Source organism: Amyelois transitella, chromosome 30, assembly GCF_032362555.1.
Source record: "Amyelois transitella isolate CPQ chromosome 30, ilAmyTran1.1, whole genome shotgun sequence".
NCBI lineage: Eukaryota > Metazoa > Arthropoda > Insecta > Lepidoptera > Pyralidae > Amyelois > Amyelois transitella.
This window is the reverse complement of record NC_083533.1, coordinates 1,718,828-1,741,009: the sequence shown is the minus strand read 5'-3', so window position 1 is coordinate 1,741,009 and position 22,182 is coordinate 1,718,828. Positions and strand designations below refer to the sequence as shown.

General features: G+C 36.5%; 2 protein-coding genes across 3 annotated transcripts; one reads left to right on the top strand and one right to left on the bottom strand.

Moving 5' to 3' along the window:
* Window positions 1-7,860: 7,860 nt before the first annotated feature.
* LOC106142086 (uncharacterized) lies at window positions 7,861-15,948 on the top strand. 2 transcript variants are annotated; one of them, XM_060952924.1, is made up of 5 exons: window positions 7,861-9,296; window positions 10,036-10,216; window positions 11,134-11,409; window positions 12,274-12,358; window positions 12,582-15,948. In XM_060952924.1, the coding sequence occupies exons 1-5, from the start codon at window positions 9,229-9,231 to the stop codon at window positions 13,805-13,807; spliced, it is 1,836 nt and encodes a 611-aa protein (XP_060808907.1). In that variant the 5' UTR covers window positions 7,861-9,228; the 3' UTR covers window positions 13,808-15,948. The 2 variants fall into 2 exon arrangements, with proteins under 2 accessions (XP_060808907.1, XP_013199167.1); XM_013343713.2 differs by lacking the exon at window positions 7,861-9,296 and having other exon boundaries at window positions 9,836-10,216.
* A 67-nt stretch (window positions 15,949-16,015) lies between these two features.
* On the bottom strand, window positions 16,016-21,926 carry LOC106142101 (tRNA pseudouridine(38/39) synthase). Its single transcript, XM_013343728.2, has 9 exons — window positions 21,792-21,926; window positions 21,578-21,711; window positions 20,913-21,114; window positions 20,054-20,220; window positions 19,026-19,231; window positions 18,141-18,288; window positions 17,678-17,830; window positions 16,967-17,127; window positions 16,016-16,205 (listed from the first exon to the last, which is right to left on the bottom strand). The coding sequence occupies exons 1-9, from the start codon at window positions 21,864-21,866 to the stop codon at window positions 16,153-16,155; spliced, it is 1,299 nt and encodes a 432-aa protein (XP_013199182.1). The 5' UTR covers window positions 21,867-21,926; the 3' UTR covers window positions 16,016-16,152.
* Window positions 21,927-22,182: the final 256 nt, after the last annotated feature.

Genomic DNA, 22,182 nt, shown 5'->3' with positions numbered 1-22,182 from the left:
GTTACCTACGCATTTAAATTGATAACCATAATTCTTACCTTCTGGCAAAATAAAATTTTATTGCTTTAAATTTATTAAGTATCAAAAATACAACTCTTTTCCTCCTGCACATCTGTTGACCACTCGCACCGCCTAAACGTCACCCGGGCTGAGCCTCATACAATAAGTTTAGTCGCGATATTAAGAGACTTTTTTAGTTTTAGATTCCTTAAACCATACATAGTGCAAATTGTGTCGTGTTTTCAAGTGTTTTGTGTTGGTGCAGCGCAACAATTGCGATATTTATATGTGCTCGTGCTGCAGAAAACCCGGTGAGATCGTTTCTATATACTTTAACACCTGCGGTACCAGAGCTCCCAAGAAAGAAAACTATGATAAGAATACGTCATTTTAACCCAAACAGAACAGTCCCTACATTCAATTATTTATAACTAATAAAATTAAAAGTAAATACCAATTCTGCTAACAATTTAAATTTGTGTAAAAGTTAAATGACACAAATCAAGTAAACAACACAATAGGGCCTAAGAAACTTCAAACATTTAAACACATCGAGATCAATCCAATAACAACCCCAACTACATTTTTAACTATAACAACAAATAACATCATTAAATTCACATAGGTTTTCTTTAACAACCACTAACACCCGAGTATCGTAGCTCCCGCTATTATTATCAAAAAAGGTCAAACATCTCAAAGCCAATTAATATACCAAACCATATGAACCAGCTAATGTAATAATTAATGTAGTATAGTAATTCATATATGTTAACAAAAAAAAAAACTAAAAAACTACGCTTTTATTGCTAATCAAACTAAAAAATAGAAAATAAAAATTAATGACAAAGGAATTCAGTAGTAGCAAGTCGAACAATCAGTTATAGTCAGTTGTAGTAGTAATTACCTCGGATTAAAATTATAACAAAATTAAATTTATAAACAAAACAATTTAAATCAGAGTAAAAAGCGTGGGGTGCCTGGTGTAGTAAATATTAAAATCATTCTATTAGCATATATTTATGACAAGAGAGTTATGAAAATGAAGTAAAATGCACCCCACGCTTTTTACTCTGATTTAAATTGTTTTGTTTATAAATTTAATTTTGTTATAATTTTAATCCGAGGTAATTACTACTACAACTGACTATAACTGATTGTTCGACTTGCTACTACTGAATTCCTTTGTCATTAATTTTTATTTTCTATTTTTTAGTTTGATTAGCAATAAAAGCGTAGTTTTTTAGTTTTTTTTAAACTATTATTTATTTTCTATTTTTTAGTTTGATTTGCAATAAAACGGGTAGTTTTTTAGTTTTTTTATACAATTATTTTTTGGAAGTTAACACTTCTGGTATAACTATCTTACTAGAAAAGACTTTCCCAACCATGCGCCCATCGCCGGAGGTTTTCACAACTAACTTTCTTAAAGTTATATGTGGCCTGATTGGATTAAATCTCATAATATTCTCATCATCATGATTCTTTTTAAGGCGATGGGCTTGCAACCTGTCACTATTTGAATCTCAATTCTATCTTAAAGCCAAATAGCTGAACGTGGCCTATCAGTCTTTACAAGACTGTTGGCTCTGTCTACCCCGCAAGGGATATAGACGTGATTATATGTATGTATGATGATTGTTAAACCCAGTTGAAAAGAATTTTATAGTGATAAATCACTGTTAATAATATTTTTCACTATCCAGCAAACGTAATAATTTTCGATTGTGGCCTTGCCAGGAATCAAACCATAAGATTAAGAGGCAGATTGATACAGGAACAAAAATATTTCAAACATACCTCCACTGCCTTTACAACCAGGAACGCAACAAAGTTTATCTGAAGACATCGTGGCACTTTTGTTGTAAAATCTGTCTTTCACAAAAACAAACACAAACTTGGGACTCCTATCTCAAATAATAAGGTACTTTTTACAGGAGTCCTATCTCAAAATATCTGCACAACACAGTAAACACAGTCAAGAGTCCAATCTCAGATGATAAAATTACACGAATATCCGGAAGAACAAAGCTCGACTCAACGGAAGATTCCAAACTCCAAATAACGACAAGTTATCAGCACAAAACAAAGTGCAAATAGGTAAATACACAGGCACCGGTAAAAAACAACAGAAAGAAAGTTTACAGGTGTTCGAATCGAATTCAATCAAAACTTACTGCAAAACTTATTTGACATAAAAACTGTCACTCATTTTCCAAACGAGTATTACAGTGTTGCTATTATAAATAGGCAAAAGATACCTAATGTTAATTCAAGAATTGCATTAATATGTTAAATACGTATTAAATATCGCAAAGTTCTGTAGGTAGTAACTTTATTCTTGTATTTTTGTAAATTTAGTTGTTCAATTTTCATTTATTACTTTTGTTTTATTACTTATATATTTTTTATTGTTTTAAAATATTCTACTAATTCTACTATGGTTTCTAATGGTAATTCTAAATGGAGCAATGCGATGAAATAAAGAAGCCTCAGGTTAATAGTAACATTATATGGAAATATATTACATCTCTTTTTGACTCATTATACGTCAGAACTTCTTGGTTTCTTGTATGGAGATTACTGGCACTGGTGCTATCTCTGTCTCTCTTACTCTCATACGAAGGATCTAAAAATGAATTTATTAATCCTGGCAGTTTTAATAAGGATAATGAGAAACTCTTATCAAAATATTGCATTGTCATCGGTCCTTGATACGTGTGCAAAGTTTCAAGTTGATCAGACGTTTAGAAATCAGTGAAAATTAAGCTCAAAGATTCCGTTACATACATACATACATACATACATACATACATACATACATACAACCCAAGCTAATAAAAGCGTAGTAAAAATTAAGGAACCTCAATCACCAGACTTAATAAACCTTGTCCATGTAACAATTATTCTATATTCAGAATACACAAAAACTCTAAAAAAGAGAAAAACCTAAACAGGGCCATCCGTAATAAATAAATAAAACCATCGGCGTCAATGACAGCGCAACACTATAAAATAATCCTCCTACAAAACTTTCTCGAAAGTCAATGCCGAACATGTGCGAGCATTGCGCAATAAACAAAAATTTTAAAAAGAAATAACAAAAAGAGGGACCCTAAAGAAACAACAATTTCAATGAATCCGACAATAAAATCCAAAGAACGCACATCTGGCCAAAACAAATTACCAACCTAAAAAACAAAACCCTGCAAATACACATACTAAACCATAAACCATTATAGTACTTAATAATGAACCATTCTCTCCACAGCCATTCTAGATATTAAGTTCTTTTTACAGCTAAAATACATTGCAAGAACAAACACAAAAATCATATCGATAAAGGAAATAATGCGAGATGGCAACTGCATATACAGAGCAATCACTCAAAAGCAAAGCTCACCAAATAAATGACTTATTAGGCCTAACATTCGATCACCGTGCGATTCGTCGAGACCTTGCAAAATATACGGAAGAAAACCAACACGACAAAAACAAACGCCAAGAAATTATAAGCAACCTGAACCATCAAACAGATATTTCAGATTTAGAAACACAAATCAAGAAATACACAAAATCACAATTCACGGAAGGAGTATGAGGTGGAACCGACATTCTAATAGCTGCCGCCGAATACGACATCATCCACGTCAAAGTATTTCTCGGCACCCTCTTAAAAGAAATAGCAGAGTTTAATCTTCATAGAAAACTACTACGATTGTTTCGAACACCATATGGGCGCAATGGGCCCAATCATAACTCAAGACACACTAAGCTCTAACGATTACACGCCGATGGATGCCGCCCAGACGAGACAGGCCACAGACTTATTCGTCCCAGGCCCTACTAAACCACGACCAGATCGATAATAATAACCTCAACATAGCAACATGGAATGTAAGAGGCGCTGCAACCCTAACTAAGAAATTGGACATCGACCAAACACTGGAAGACAAAGCAATGCCTATAGCCTGCCTTCAAGAAACGCACATAATATCCGGCACCTATGAATCTAAACACTATAACTGGATTTTGAGCGGCAACAATAGTAGCCGAGGGCTAGACTAGTCATCCTGACAAAGAAAAACTACAATATATCGACTGACTGGATGAAATCCAACATTAACAACATGGCAGCATTAATCAACGTCGGAAGCAAAACTAATCTACTCGTGATCACAAAACATTGATCAAACTCAACATCCGCAGTAACTAACGACCTCATACGAATCCGAAAACTCATAAGAGTACAGCCAAACAACTCCAACCTGATAATTCTAGGTGATTTCAACGCACATGCCGTAAACCAAGACACTAGAAAACAACGCACCTTAAAGAGCATAGAGGAAAACCTCCACCACAAACACAAAAATACCACGGGAGAAATTCTAACAAACCTTATAACGATTGAACAACTTAGATTAAATAAATTAATCGGCAGAGCAAGCTGCAAAACCACGTGGATCTCAGGCAATAAAATCAATGCTGGAATTTGGAAAAAATACGACATATTAGAATCAAAATTGAGTGCTAAATAAAACTAAGTACTAAGAACTGGAGAAGTCATATTGGAATCAAGGCTACGAGCTGGAGGAAATACTGAAAACCGATATATTGGAACTAATGCTGCGAACCTCAAAAAACATGACTTATTAAAATCAATGCCGCGAATTTGAGACAACACGACGTATTGAATTAAGGCTGTAAATTCGAGAAAACATGATGTATTGGAATTAATGCTGCGAACTGATAGATGTCATATTGGAATCAATGCTGCGAACCTGAGACAACATGACGTATTGGAATCAAGACTACGAATTTGAGAAAACTTGATGGACTGGAATCAATGCTGCGAACTGATAGAGGTTATATTGCAATCAATACTGCGAACTGATAGAGGTCACATCGGAATTAATGCTGCGAACTGATAGAGGTCATATTGGAATTAATGCTGCGAACTGATAGAGGCCATATTGGAATCGATGCTGCGAACCTGAGAGAACAAAACATACTGGAATCAAGACTACGAATTAGAGAAAACATGATGTATTGGAATTAATGCTGCGAACTGATAGAGGTCATATTGGAATCAATGCCGTGAACCTGAGACAACATGGTGTATTGGAATCAAGACTACGAATTTAAGAAAACATGATGGATAGGAATTAATTCTGCGAACTGATAGAGGTCATATTGCAATCAATGCTGCGAACCTGGGAGAACACGACATATTGGAATCAAGACTACGAATTAGAGAAAACATGATGTATTGGAATTAATGCTGCGAACTGAGAGAGGTCTTATTGGAATCAATGCTGCGAACCTGAGGTAACATCACGTATTGGAAGCAAGACAACGAATAAGAGAAAACGTGATGTATTTAAATTAATACTGCGAACTGATAGAGGTCATATTGGAATTAATGCTGCGAACTGATAGAGGTCATATTGCAATCAATGCTGCGCACCTGAGAGAACACGATGTATTGGAATCAAGACTACGAATTAGAGAAAACAAGATGTATTGGAATTAATGTTGCGAACATGATGTATTGGAAAGAAAGAGAAAACATGATTGGAATTAATGCTGCGAACTGATAGAGGTCATATTGGAATCATTGCTGCGAACCTGAGAGAACAGGGCGTATTGGAATCAAGACTACGAATTAGAGAAAACATGATGTATTGGAATTAATGCTGCGAACCTGAGAAAACACAATGTATTGGAATCATAGGTTTGGATCCGAGAAAACACTATGTATAGGAATGAATGCTGCGAACTGATGGAAATCATCATCATCAAACACGACGTATAGGAATAAACGCTGCTAATTAAAGATATCACGACGTATAGAATCAATACTAAGAACCTGATTAAACACGGGCATAGGAGGCGAAAATGAGATCTGGAAAAACTACAGTAAATAAAATCGGAATCTATGCTACGAACTGGAGAAACACGACGCATTAGGGCTAATGCTGCAACTGGAAGTGTACAAGAAACACGACACTTTAGAAACAACACTACAAACGAAACGTGTGACATCAATATCTAAAACTGGAAGTACTTACATTGGAAACAACGCGGCCAACTTGAGAGAAAGCCACAGGTTGAAGGCAAATTTGGATGACAAGAATAAAGATCTGAAACAGCCGACCAACCAATCACAAAAACCATCGAAACGGGGATAAAATTCCTACATAATAACGAAGGCCTAATGAAATCCTACACTACAAATTCTTTAGAATGGGCAGACATCGCGACTTATAACAAAAATCATCACAGCAGCACGAGATTCCTACGAAATAAATGAAACTGATAACGAACCGTTAAAACAAGAACTAGATACAAGGAAGAAGGAAACACGCAACACATCAACGCTCTCCTCCGTCGAAATACCCGTCTTCCTTAATTCCTATATTGGCTATAGGCTGTATAGTCGGTCGATTGTGGTCGACTGGTTGCGGCTGGTCGGCCTTCCTCTCCCATCCCTGAGCGTGTCACTCCCTATAAAATCTGTGCCCCCTGGTGTATCCAGCTAGACTGGGTCAGGCTTTGCTTGGCTGGGTGTGGTACCAATGTTCATGTTCAAAAATACAACTCTTTTCCTCCTGACATTTACTCCCGGTTAGATCCTCAACTTTCTGGACACAACAACACGCGCTCCTCGCGTGCGTATTTTGTCTAATAACAGTTTTACACAAAGTGACTATCTGACTGAAAGACCACGATCAGAGGTTTGGCTTAATAATAGAATTGAAATTCAAATACATGTTGCTAGCCCATCGCCTAAAAGAAGAAACCAGTGGCGTAACTATACCATTCGTGGCCCGTGGCAAATTCATCGGAAAGGTACGTTCTAAAACTGGGTTACAACCCTTTTTTTACAAAAGCTTTGAATTGTTAATATTTTTTTTTACTTGTGTAGGAAACTGAGTAGGTAATAAAAATAAATCAAAGACTAAAACTTTTTTCTACTAAACATGTATGATAAATAAGAAATGTTGGGAGTTGGGATTCTCCTCTGACCGGGGGCCCCTTCTGGCTGGGGGCCCGTGGCATTTTGCCGACTTGCTACCCTGTAGTTACGCCACTGGAAGAAACCCAAGTTTATGAACCCATCCCTTAGTCGCTTTTTAAGACATCCATGGTAAAGAGATGAAGTGGGCCCATTATTTTTTCTATTGGTGCTGGGACCCACACCTCATATGGAATACAACTTTGCTCATTTAAAATAGAATTAAGTACTTATTGTACCTACATGCAAAAGTGTGTATGTTTTCATAGTGCCATGTGGTTCCCGGCACAAACACAAAAAAGAATAGGATCAATCCATCTCTTTCTCATCTATACTAATATTATAAAGCTGAAGAGTTTGTTTTGTTTGTTTGTTTGTTTGTTTAAACGCGCTAATCTCAGAAACTACTGAACCGATTTGAATAATTCTTTCACTGTTAGATAGTCTATTTATCGAGGAAGGCTATAGGCTACATTTTATCCCGGATTTCCTACGGGAAACGTCAACAATGACGGTGAAAGTTGAATGAGTCGGCCATCTGCGAGCTTTCCACGCGAACGCTGCGCAAACCAACAAAGATATAGTAAAACAATGTACTAAAGTTGTGAAGTTCTCATTTTTTGCCACAAAATAGTCCGCGAGAGCATATATCTATCTCTTAAGGTTTACTTACAATAACCACTTTTATGTTCATTTTTTAAGATTATTTTTTCATTATAAACATAAGTTATTTTGAAACCAATTTTCTTTAATTCAGTATAAATCCTTATCCAAATAAATATGTTTATTACTTTCGGCTTTTCATGTAGACTAAAATTGCCATTTACAGTATATAAAGCAGACGAATAGGTTTTGAGATATAGTCGTTATAAGCAATTTGCAGCGAAACATTTAATACGGCGAACCAGCGTTCTTTCTAATACGCGTGACCGCCCCCGCCCCTCTCACCCCGCATCTTTCGATTGCCCTTATTACTATTTTAAAGTAAAGTATCAGCCTGTAAGATCCCATTACTGGGCAAAGGCCTCTCATCTCACTATACGGTCTCCGTTCCGTCACGGGTAATGATGTGGGCCAAGTCGTCGCCAAGTCGCATAACAATTAGCAGCTATAATTGATAAAGCCGAGGAGGATGTTTGCAAAAATAAATATGATGCCCAAAATAACTATTCCACGCGGACGAAGTCGCGGACACAGCTAGTGGATGTCATAAAAGGCGACTAAGGAATAGGTTTACACAAACAAACAAACTTGGGATTCTTTTTTTAGGCGATAGGTTATCAACCTGTTACTATTTGAATCTCAATTCTATCATTATGACAAATAGCTGAACGTGACCATTCAGTCTTATCAAGACTGTTGGCTCTGTCTACCCCGCAGGGATATAGACGTGACCATATGTATGTATGTATGTAACTACCAGTATAGACCTACATCTTATTAGCGTACCAGGCCCGACACGCACTTGGACCGTTGGACGTTTTACAAATTTATTGATTGAAGTAATTTCAGCGGACTTTTTGGCGGGAACTCAAACGTGATGTTGCTTGTGCTGTAATATTTTTTCAAAATATTTGTTTGATATACTATTTATGTGGTTTAACTATTTAATTTGTGAGTGTGGGGAATTTTGATTAATAAGTGTTTGTGGACAAGCGTGAGAGTTGGAGAGTGTTACAATATTATTGAATTGAATGACTGATGTTGTTATAAAAAGTACCCAGAAAGGGCGAAGTAAAGCACCAACAGCTATAACTCGATCGATAAAAAGTTTAATTCTATGACTAGAACTAGCTAAACCATACTGACAATAATAAGCTCATGTGAAGAAGTTTAATTAAAAAACGAAGAAAATGGAAAATGAAGTAGTTTTAGCGCAATCTCGTATCCAATAGCTGTTCTCTGCTTCAAAAAGCACTCCTGAATGTTTATTCTGTTCGCGAGATTACCTTTCCACCTTCCCTCTCTTTCTATCTTTACAACATTCGTAAATGCTCGGCCACTTCTGCTTTTTTTTGTTATTTTTATAACCTAACCTTCAATCTGTTTTATTGAGCTTAAGTCGTTAATTTTATCAATTCTCGCAATCAATATTCAGGAACTTTCGCAAATTAAACTAGTGAATAAGGTGTCAGTGTTATTATCTTAGGGTGAATATTATCATAATATTATTAGTAAATAAAGAAAAACCCTTTATTTATTATAAAGTAATGAAGTGCTGTGTTGTGAATTGTACATCTTCCACCCAAACAGGAGATAAAAATATATCTTTTCACTCGTAGGTATTTACTTAATAACTCTTTTATTTTATTAACGAATATTTCACAGTTCATTCTACCTCTCGCCACCTGTCGTGGAAAAGCAGAACAAGAAAGAAAAATTTTCTAGGACGTTTCCATATTGCGAAACATATCTCTTTAAAAGAAACATTATAACTAGGGAAAATAAAACCACTAGAAAATACTTTAAGACCCTAGCTCTTTTACCAAAATTATATACTCAACACCAAAAGACACGAGATAGCAAGCAACTTGGTGAGAGCTGAAGAAGACCAAATGCGAATGTCCGGTGAGCGCGCGCGCGGGCTTTTAAAGGATCCCCGGGTGGCGAAGAGGGCCTAAGGGATGACCGCAGCGGCACGAGGTCACAACCTATATTTCAACTGACGGCCTCTGTGGCGCAGCGGTTAGTGCGCTTGTCTGTCTCAAAGGAGGTCCCGGGTTCGAATCCCGGCCAGAGTATGATGAGAAACGAACTTTCTCTGATTGGCCTGAGTCTTGGATGTTTATCTATATAAGTATTTATTATAAAATATACTATCGTTGAGTTAGTATCTCGTAACACAAGTCTCGAACCTACTTCGAGGCTAACTCAATCTGTGTAATTTGTCAAAAAAAAAAAACTTTATCGTTAGAGCCATTTTCTAGGACGACACTACCTACAAATATATTCATATACAAATATTGTTCGTTAAACAGTTTAAATTAAAAAAATCGGGCACAATTTTTCTTTTTAAGATTCCCATCGGACGAAGCTTTAAAACTAAAATGGATCGAAGTTATAAATAAATTTAATTGGGCGCCAAAAACACAGAGCAGAGTGTGTTCAATTCATTTTAAGGACACAGACTTTCTTTCAGAATTGAATAACGGCTATAGGATGCTTCGAGTGGGAGCATGTCCTTCACTTACAAAACAGGTTAGTCGTTTAATATTAAACGTTTACTTATATGAATATATATGGGACAATATACACAGATTGAGTTAGCCTCGAAGTAACTTTGAGATTTGTGTTACGAGGTACTAACTCAACGATACTTTGCAATATTTTGCAACAAACACCTTTATAGACAAACCTCTAATCAGAAAAAGTTCATTTTCCGTCATGCTCTGGCCGGAATTCGTACCTAGGACGCAAGCACTACCACTACGCCACAGAGGACGTCAAGAATTATGATGAAGTAGTTTGTATAACATAGTATATAGTATAGGTGAAATAGAAATGTTTTTAACCCCCGATGGAAAAAGAGGGGTATTATAAGTTGGACGTGTCTGTGTTTTTGCGGCACCTATAAAAAAATTTAAAATAAAACAAAACGCCGGCACAAATTTATGTTCCCTAAAAAAGTATGAATATGTTTTGTATCTAATATATATCTAGCAGATATACAAGGAGAATGTGGAGGGAAAGGTCGGAGTGGGAAGACCTAGACGAACGTATTTTGATCAAATTGTCCTTAATTTAAGTCTGGTAAAGAGTCATGTCAAAAGTACCCGAAACTGAAGGAAGTATGCAGAGATCGTAGCAAGTGGAAAGAGGTAGTCTCTGCCTACCCCTCCGGGAAAGAGGCGTGATTTTATGTATGTATGTATATATATATATTTAATTAAAATTAAAAAAATAGTTGACATAATTTTTTTTTCTGTCAATAAAAATTGCCAATTCATGATTGCGCTCACATTTCGGTACTATAGTGGGAGAAACAATCTTACAGTGAGATGGCAATTGACAGAAGTAATTGGAAAAAACTAACATACTGTGCCGACCCCACGTAGAAAGTGGGAAAAGGTAACGACGAAGAAGAAGAAGAAGTGGGAGAAACAGTCTTGCTTTAGTTTCAGTGCGATAAGCTAGCCAAGAGGTCCAGGAAGGCAGGCCCAGCTATTACCGTTTCTGCAGAACGATTTGCTCGTCAGGAACAAGTCGCACAACTGAACAATCGGTTGAACGATTCCGTTCTTGATTGGCTGGGCCTGGAGACATCACCAACCCACACTGACCTGACACAAGAAATACCTTCCATTACACTGGATCTCGTGCCAACTACACAAGCGCCCAGTGTGTTGAGAAGTGATCTCAGTATCGATGAAGGAGATACTGCAAATATAGGCGTGAGTATAAAAGCAATTAATAAATACTTTAGACAATAACATCACCCAATCATGTCAAACTTAAGGTTTTTTCTCGTCTTCATTCATTAATATAATCACTTCTATATCCCTTAGGAGGTAAACAGAGCCAGCAGTCTCGAAAGACTGACAGGCCACGAGCAGTGGTTAGGCTTAATGATGGAATTAAATTCAAATAGTGATAGGTAGCTACCCCATCGCATAAAAGAAGAATCCCAAGTTAAGCCTATCCCTTAGTCGCCTTTTACAATAGGAAAGAGATGGGGTGATCCTATTCTTTTTTATATGGGTGTCGGAAACCATATGGCAATTTTTTTCGTCTGTCTCTGAATAACAACAATCTAGTGTTAAAAGTACCCGAACAATACATATTTGACATCAATTAAGATGTTACTGCTATAAATGAAAATCAAAAGCATTTTGTACACATTATTATCTTGTATTATTATTATTATACATGCTACTGAGAAACTTTAAAAGTACTCGATATTCAAAAAATTCCACATAAATGAGTGATTTGGTTAATTTTACAATAAAAATTCGTTTTTATCTGGATTATTTAAATTTTGGAAATGAGTCCAAAAAATTAAGCAAAGAATCTACGAAATCTAAGAAAGAATTACAGGCAGTAAGCTAATAAATTTTCTGCTGTTGGCAACAATAAGTAAAGTGTCCGTAGTTGCTAATTTATTACAGCTACTGGCCAATAGATGGCTTAACTACACTTTCCAATTCTAATAGCCAATCAAATCAACTTGTTTACAAGGAAATTTATAATTCCTAACCTAAAAAAACCTGAGGGTTTTGCATTTTACATTACAAAATAAACAAAAATTATGATTTTAGAATAAAATGGAAGACGACAACTCGGACGATGTTATCATGACGAGCAGTTGTAGCGAAATTGACCAGATGATAGAAGTACCGGATGGTAAGTTTTGTCAAAAATCAAAACTTCATTATCTAAAATAAATAGGTACCTATATAAGAGAATTTCTCCTTAGATTTTGTTTATATCTCACATAGCTCGCTTTTCTCGCTTCTAATTTAACATACGTCACGTCGTGGGTATTTTATAGAAACATAAACATAAATTATAATATCGTTATGTGTATATATTACTGTAATGCAAAAAATTGATTTTGTTCTTTCAGATAAACCTTTAATGCACCTTTTCAAACGCCTCATTGGTGATAACAAACAAAGCACGATGCTGACGAACACACAGATTATAAATATCCTACAAAAAGAGCTTGATTTGGATGTTGCGTTCCTGCATGATCTCGAGGTAGAAGTATACCTCAACCTCATGAAGAAATTCCTCAAAGACTGGGCACAGTGGGATATGTTCGACCTCTCCATCAATAAATTAAAAGAACAAAGAAACTATGATTCAATTAGAACATTACTACAAGAAACTCATCTGAAATTAAAAAGTTATTTGAAAGAAATACTTAATAAAGCAACACCAATAATGAAAGAAATGATAGGGAATTCTATAGAGAAAAATAAAAATGAAGAAGGCAAAGGTGAAAGTACTGTGTTCATGGAGATTTACTGCACGAGGGACCAACTCAATGGGGCTATACTACGTAGACCTACAGCGAATAACTCAATTTTCAAAATAATAGACGATCCGGTATTAAAAAACAACCTGTCGCATAAATGTATACTCAATTGGTGGGACGTACAAGTAAAAATAAATGTTAACGGATTCCTTTATCAACGGGAGACAGTACACGAGTTGAAGCATACTTTAGTTAACAAGAAATTGAATAAAGATGAAAATTGTGTTGTCAAATTGAATGAGAAATGGCAATCCAGACCCAAGAAGGGTATTTTAAAAACCAGTATTGTAGAGACTGATATTTCTGATATACTCAATATGATAAATAAAATAGTCCAACACTACAGCAAATATGATAAATACAGGAACATAGTTGAAGCAGTTTTTGAACAAATTTCTCTAGATCTTAACGGAGCACCTGAAATTATCAATCTGTTCACAGACTATCGCCGGTACATGAGTAAATATTCATACGTAAGATACTTGTTCTCTGAAAACAGTGAAGACTTACCATTGGAAGGTAACTTGTACGATTTACAGTTGAAGGAGGTGGTGTCACCGAGATTTGTATTCCAAGCTGGCAAGCTTGAATTCCCAGAAGAGGAGTTTCCTGATAATTTGGACTGGATAACGATAAAATGTGGGTTATGTAAAGAGAAAAAGGAGTGCTTTAGTGGGGATGATTTAGACAGTGCTATGGTTAGTCATTTCTCAAATTGTCACAGTAACGAACCGGACTTTCAATGTGTTTTGTGTAAAAATTCATTTACTATGGCTGAGCTGGCTGAGAACAGATGGGAACATAGCTGCTGATATTCGGTAGAATAGAGTAGAAAATAGTGCTAGTAGAGAAGGTGGTTGAACAGTTAAAATGTGCAAGGAATGCGTGTGGGAGCACCAGTTAAACTCCTACCTCTGGTATGTGGTAATGAATTTTCTGTGTTGTGTACATTAGTTTCAGTGGTAACCGTTGTTCGTATGGCAAGACAAAACATAGTGAGAAAACCCTTTAGGCAACTGAATGTGCAGGAATTAGGTTCCCCTGCAAAGGTTTCAGAGGTCACATTGATGTCGCTTCGTGTAAAAATCTGACTCCACCCCATCTATGGTCAAAGGCGAACCCTGGGCTCTGCTCCAGAATGATGAGGACTAATACCAGGCACCCGTAACATAGCACAGGAAAAAAACTATTGCTGTTGCGTTTCACGTCGTAATAAAAAACGAAACGGCGATAGTTTCTCGCGCGATATAAATAGCTGGAGGAAGAAAAGTAGAAAGGGATGCTGTGTGGTTCCTTATATTTAGAATAGTCTACCTTAGATGAATGTCATACATACATATAATCACATCTATATACCTTGCGGGGTAGACAAAGCCAAAAGTCTTGAAAAGATTGAAAGGCGACCTTCAAAATGTAAGGATTAATGATTGAATCAGAACAATCTGACCTAAAAACATTATTATTGTTTGGCTTAGACGTAATTATATATACATATGTATGGACCAATTCGCATTTAGTGTAATCACCTTTTATTCGCAATAGGCTATTTGACAAAGTTCTAAAAACTATCTTAGGGTATTTATTTATTGATAAGGAGCCCTACAAAAATACTTTTCTGCCTTTATTACAGCTATTTTATTAAAAAATCGAAAAAGAAAATGAAATATTCAAATATGCCGCCAAAACGCGACTTTTAGCAATATGGCGGCCATGGCATGCAGTGACGTAAATTTCGTGTAAATATCATACAAAGCTTGTTGGTGTTTCGAAAAGTTTTGATTTTCTCTTGTTTTATTTAACTTGTGCCACACGTCATATGTGTGAAAATTATTAAAATGAGTTCCTATAAATGTTGTGCAGTGCCTCAATGCACTAATACAACAATAAAATCTCCTACGAAACTGTTTTTTTCTATACCGATGGATTTAAATATTCGCAAGAAGTGGTTTCAGATCATGATCTAAGATCAGTGGTTACCAAGATATACTTACATTGATGTTTTCACATTCTTCAGTTCGGCAGCATAGAAATCTGGATTGTCTTTGAAGAAGACAATCCAGATTTCTTCTTTCAACCATTATTGCGTCCACTTTTGGTAGGTTTTGACTGTCAGCTTTCGCGGAATTGGTTTCCATTATTAAATACCTATGTTATCTGAGTAATCCTGAGCGATCAAAAACTTATAAAATCTTGAAAAATAATAGCGAACACTAAGGAACGGTACGATCCACAGTCTGTTTATGGATAATTGACGTCATAATAGAAATAGCTAATCGCGTTCGTTTTTAGTCACGTGACAGCTGCATATAAAAACCTAATATTCTGAGACTGATTTTATTTAAATAATGCAATATTTTTATCTCGCGTTATTACAAATCGCTCCAAAAAAATAATATTAAGACTGATGACATAAAAGAAATGTATATTTTTAATACAGTCAAATAGCCTATTGGACCTAATAATTATTATTATTTGGTTAGGTATATGGGTAAGGCACTAAGATTTATGTAGATACGGTTATATTATGTACTAAAATAGATTCTATAATAAGGTTAAGAATGATTAATATATATTTTTGTACATTTATTTCAATACTTTTATTGAACTTAAATAGATTTTATTATTCGGAACTGAAACCCTAATCTTGCGATAATGCTATAATTTGTAATGTAGATACAAGTGTTTTGTTGTGTCTGTATGAGACATGACAATGAATGAATTCTGTAAGGCAGCTAAAGTAAGTCTAATTAAAGTCTGTGGTGCATATTGTTTGAAAATAGTGATAAAAAATCGTATTTTAAAATTTTTGAGATTATTTTTTACATATTCTCCAACCTCACCAGTTGCAAAAAAAAGTATTAAAAACGATATATCTTTTCAAATATAATAAAATTTGTTTGTTTGTTTGTAAAACCTTTATTGCACCGGAATTTACACAGTTACAGGAAATAGTACATAGTTATGAAAGAATTAAAAAAAACACTTGCAAAAGAAATAATTTTTATTTACATACAAAAATCACGCCACTTTCCCGATGGGGTGGGCAGAGACCAGATCCTTCCACTTGCCACGATCCTGCTCGTCGGTTTCGAGTACTCTTGACCAGACCTTTTGCTAGAACGTCTACGATTTGATGATCAGGGAATCTTAATTAAAATTAATTAAGTTTCCTTTTCTTTTTGTAGAACTCTATCATTTCTTCTAGACTCGCTGAAACAAAAATACATAGGTACATACATGTATACATAAAATCACGCCTCTTTCCTTTACCTGCGCAGGAGTGTAATGTTTGTATGGCGCGAAAATATTTGAGCGGTTGAGCCAATCAGAGCGCGCCATTTGAACCCGCGAATTGAACTCTCCGCTATTGTGATCGAGACAACAGCAGACATTTTGTTTTTGGATTTTAAATTTTAATGTCCCTGTTATAAGGTTAGTTTATTGAGTTTACATTCTACTTTCTTCGGCGGTAGGTTGAGCTATTCTGCGCCTCCGAATATTGCCGAGGCGACTTATAAGTGATAGTTCTAATTCTAGACGAATGATGAACAATGAATACATACAAATGGTCACGCCTATATCCCTTGCGGGGTAGACAGAGCCAAAAGATTAAACGGATACGTTCAGCTGTATGACTCTAATGATCGATTTAAGGTTCAAATAGTGCCAAGTTGCTAGCCCATCGCGTAACAAGAAGAATCCCAAGCTTTTTTCCCTAGTCGCCTTTTACGACATCCATGGGACACATATGGGAGTGATCCTATTCTAAAATGCCGGACACCACACGGCACTTGACATATTGAACAATGAATACTTACAAAAGTACCCGAAACCGCCGAGCTTGCATGGAGGGAGTTATGAATGTGGATGAAGCGAAGGAAGTATGCAGAGATCGTGGCGAGTCGAAAGAGGTAGTCTCTGCCTACCCCTTCGGGAAAGAGGCGTGATTTTATGTATGTATGAATACTTACAACACGTCTCCCGCTTCAACAAAGGCGTGTAAACCTTGGACTTGACGCCTTGTGTCAGACAATCTGCATATGCCATCACACTCTCAACGCTACCCGTCTCCCTTGCACATTTGCAATATGCCGATTCCAACTGTTTGAGTGTGTCCTTTATCATTGTTGATCTGAAAACAATTATATTGTCACGTCTTTATCCCTTACGGGGTAGACAGAGCCTCGTCTGTAGTCACAAAGTCTAGAAGGTCACTCTTAATATGCCTTAGACATATACGTACCTATAAACTATTTATTATTTTGCTTCATACAAATTTCGAATCTCAATTCCATCATTAAGCCATACAGCTGAACGTAGACATTAATATTTTCAAGAATCGGCGCCTCTGTCTACCCCATAAGGGATAAAGACATGATTACACGTATGTATGTATTTATATGTGGCCGTGTGGTTTCCGGCACCATTAGAAAAGAAAGAATAGGACCACTCCATCTCTTTCCCATGGATGTCGTAAAAGGCGACTAAGGGATAGGCTTATAAACTTGGGATTCCTTTAGGCGACAGACTAGCAACCTGTCACTATTTGAATCTCAATTCTATCATTAAGCCAAACAGCTGAACGTGGCCTAATCAGTCCTTTCAAGACTGTTGGCTCTGTCTACCCCGTAAGGGATATACAGACATGATTACACGTATGTATGTATTTATAAGACACTCACTTGACATTCTGCACCGTCCACTCGGCTTGTAACTGAGAAATTGTATTCCGCAACTCATCCACATCGTAATGCCAGGGTTGTGACAACTCCAGGGGATATGAACAGTGGAACAGGTTCAGGGGAATGTCCAACGCCATGCTGTATTGTGGTTTTCTGTCAACAAGACAAAAAAAAAGAAAATCACGCCTTTTTCCCGGAGGGGTAGGCAGAGACTACCTCTTTCCACTTGCCACGATCTCATAATATTAACGCTGAAAAGAAAAGGCTATATGATAACCTTGGGATTCTTCTTATAGATGATGTGCTAGCAACCTGTCACTATTTAATCTCAATTTTTAACATTACGCCAAATAGCTGGACTTGGCCTGTCAGTCTTTTCAAGACTGTCGGCTCTGTCTACCGCAAGGGATATAGTCGTTACCATATGTTACATACATGTATGTTATCTATGATGTTACCTTACCTAGGATGGGTATCTACGTCCAGTAATTCCTTCACGATATCCGGTGACTCCAGACCCTGTCCCACCAGTAATAAAACCGCCATGATACACCGGATCTGATGCCAGAGGAATGCGTTACCCTGTATAACCAGGCAGTACATTGTTGTTGCTGAAATATATTGTTTTTATATAAAATAGCTTTTATTTACAAACTTAAATTGACGGCCTCTGTGGCGCAGCGGTAGTACGCTTGTCTGTGTCACCGGAGGTCCCGGGTTCGAATCTCGACCAGGGCAAGATGAGAAAAGAACTTTTTCTGATTGGCCTGGGTCTTGGATGTGTTTATCTATATAAGTATTTATTATAAAATATAGTATCGTTGAGTTAGTATCTCGTAACACAAGTCTCGAACTTACTTCGAGGCTAACTCAATATGTGTAATTTGTCCCGTATATATATATTTAAATCCTACTAATATTATAAAGTTTGTGAGTATGTCAGTATGGATGTTTGTTACTCTTTCACGCAAAAACTACTGAACCGATTACGATGAAATTTGGTATGTAGGTAGCTGAAGACCCAGAATAACATATAGGCTACTTTTTATCCCGGAGTTCCCGCGGGATCGATAGGGTTTTCATGCGGACGAAGTCGCGGGCGGCCTCTTTCCCGGCAGCAAATCACACGAGAATTGACGCGCCAAGCCAATAGCAGTGAAGAATCTAAATCGCGCAAAGATTTCATGGATTGGAAAATAAATACAACCTCCGACACAACATCATCAGAGCCGCGGTTCCCCAGGCATCACACCAGCCTGGCGGAAGATCTGCCCTTTGGTGGCGGTCGAGCCGAATCATCGCTCCCGCTACAAATTATATTTCTATTTAAAATTTAAATATGACTTACGGTCATCATTTTCTTCCTCCACAGCCAAAATATCCGCTCCGAGCACATTTCTCCTAAACTCCGTGACGCCGTTCCCGACGTCCATCTTGCAAAGATGGCGGAAGTCGTGGGAGCCGACTAAGTAGTTGGCGGCTTGTCGCATAGATTGTAAGTTGAGGTTTGAACGGGGAAAGTAGTATTTGTAATGGCGTTTCTCACAATCGAATCTGGAATAGATGTTAGAATCTCAATTTTTAAGACTGTTGGCTCTGTCTACCCCGCAAGGGATATAGACGTGACCGTGTGTACAGTATGTATGTATGAAACTGGAATAGAACGGACAATTCTAAGCAAGGAAATAACACGGTCAAGTCACACCTCTTTCCCTTGGGAGTAGGCAGAAACAACATTTTTCCATAGGCACGATATATGTTTATATCGTGCCTATGGAAAAATGTTGTTTCTGTGTTCGTCAAGAGCGAGTTCTAAGGTTCAAGACATAGTTTTAAAATTTTTATGGAGACAAATTAAAACAAAGTGATCTTAAAATACATACATATTATAATCTCGTTTTTATCCCTATCGGGCTAGACAGGGCCAACAATCTCGAAAAGACAGAAAGGTCACGTTCAGCTGTACGGCTTAAAGATGTATAGAGTTTCTTATATGTAGAGAATTCTTAGTTTATTAGCCTATCCCTCAGTCGCCTTTTACGACATATGAAAGAGATGGAGTGGTCCTATTCTAAAGTGCCGGATACCACACGGCACTCAATCTCAAGATCTTAAAGGGTTATATTTACAGTCAGACACCATTACCCCATATAATTGACTTTGTACGCATGAATACGCTACCTACATACCAAATTTCATCGTAATCGGTTCAGTAGTTTTTGCGTTAAAGAGTAACAAACATCCATACTGACATCTGGACATACAAACTTTCGCATTTATAATTTTTGTATGATATAGAACTTATAGGTACAATCAACATCAATTTAAAAAAAAAATAAAAAAAATCATCGGGAGAAAGATGGCTGTTAAACTTACCGAGCACTGAACTCTGGTCTATCATCAGGTATTGGCATCCACGCCACAGCCCGGATGTCTTTTGGCAATAATCGGTTTAATATCTTGCAATACTGCATTTCGGAATCCAAAGTTTGCGTCTTGTGTTCTTCTGGTGAGAATTTGCTTCGTAATGTTATTGATATAACCTGGCAGGAGTGTATTGTATGTATAAAGGATTAATTTATTTACCACTAGCTGTGCCCGCGACTTCGTCCGCGTAGTATAGTTATTTTGGGCATCATTGCAACCCACGGGAAACGGGGAAAATTAATCAAGAATGATAAATTTTCCCCGTTTTTTCATATTTTCCATTGTAGCCTAAAGCCTTCCCCGATAAATGGTCTATTCAACACAAAAAGAATTTTTCAATTCGAACCAGTAGTTCCTGAGATTAGCATGTTCAAACAAACAAAAAAACTCTTCAGGTTTATAATATTAGAGTATAGATTTTTTTTAATGCAATATTCAAGTGCCGTGTGGTTCTTTCTCTCCATGGATGTTGTAAAAAGTGACTAAGGCAAAGGCTAAATACATATAATCACGTCTATATATCCCTTGCCAGGGTAGACAGAGCCAACAGTCTTCAAAAGTCTGATAGGCCATGTTCACCTGTTAAGCTTAATGATGGAATCGAGATTTAAATAGTAACAGGTTGCTAGCCCACCGCCTAAAAAAAGAATCGCCAAGTTTATGAGCTATCCTTCAGTCGCCTTTTACAACATCCACGGGAAGGAAACAGAGTGGCCATATTCTTTTTTATATTAGTGCCAAGAACCACACAACGCAAATATTATCCTGGTTTACTAGAAGTCCAACAAAAGAAAAATTACAGTCATACCTGACCAAAAGCACTAACACCTTTGTCCGTCCGTCCACAACGGTGGTACTGAGACATCTCCCGACTCTGTATCAGGCAGGATTTGGTCAGTGCGTGGAAGAGATGGTGTTCAATCGTCTGATTGCTATCTTCTTGTACCGCAAGTCCTTGGTAGTCCCAGCCGAAGTAGAGTATGCGAATGAGTACTTTGCGGTAATGACATCTTGTGAAAAAATATTAGGTTATCATATTTAAAGATTATTTATTTAATATCTTGTGTCATCCTGCCCAGGATATAATACAAACAAACTTTTTCTGATAGGCCTGAGCCTTGGATTAAATAGTATATCTATGTAATATGAGTTTCAAACTTACTTTGAGGCAACTTAAACGTGTATAATTTGTACCATATTTCTTTATTTAGGGCCCTTTTTTAATCATACATATAATCAAATATGTTTCCGTTTAATTTTCTAAATATACAAGTTAACAAAGAATAATTGTTACAATGTATGGATGTGAAAATGATGACTGAAAAAAATATATAAGAGTTTTTGGCAAGTGGAAAGATAGTATCTGCCTACTCCTCCGTAAAAGAAGCATATATAATGATATGAATGTTTGTTTCCCTGCACTTTTAATACCGCATTAAAAAAATAAAAGTACAGAATCAAGCATAAACTTACTTTGAGAAATCAAATGAACGTTTATTATTTTTATCATTTTTAGCATCTTCATGCTCCCCTGACAGGTTTTTACTAATAATATTTTTCAATTGTAGATTGTGAGCTTCTAACTGTATTATTCTTTCAATGAGTTCCTGAAATATTACAAAATTTTAGAGGTTTTCAAATACGGGAGAGGTTATGTTTTGTATTATAATAAAATAAGCACTCGTACGTTTTTGTCTATTTTTTCTAGATCTTCCTTGGACGCGCCTTTAAATTTTTTAGTTTTTGGTGGTACTTTATCCATGTTTTTGCCAATATTTCTCTTTATATTTTCAAAATATTTACTTCGCTACAACTTGTTGTTTACAAACATAATATGATTGTCAATGTCAAAAAAATTATGCTACTGACACTTGACACAATATTTTTTTTGGAGTCTTGCTTGGACAGACTTGCCCATGGACGTTTCGCAGTTGCACACCCCCATCCCGGAGGGGTAAGTAGGGCCTTCTAATGTACACAATGTAGGTACTTCTTTTGCTTTTTCACCGCTCATTTCATGCAAGTTAGTAGGCTTTAATTAAAATATGTTCGTAACCGAATTTACATTTTTAACCCCC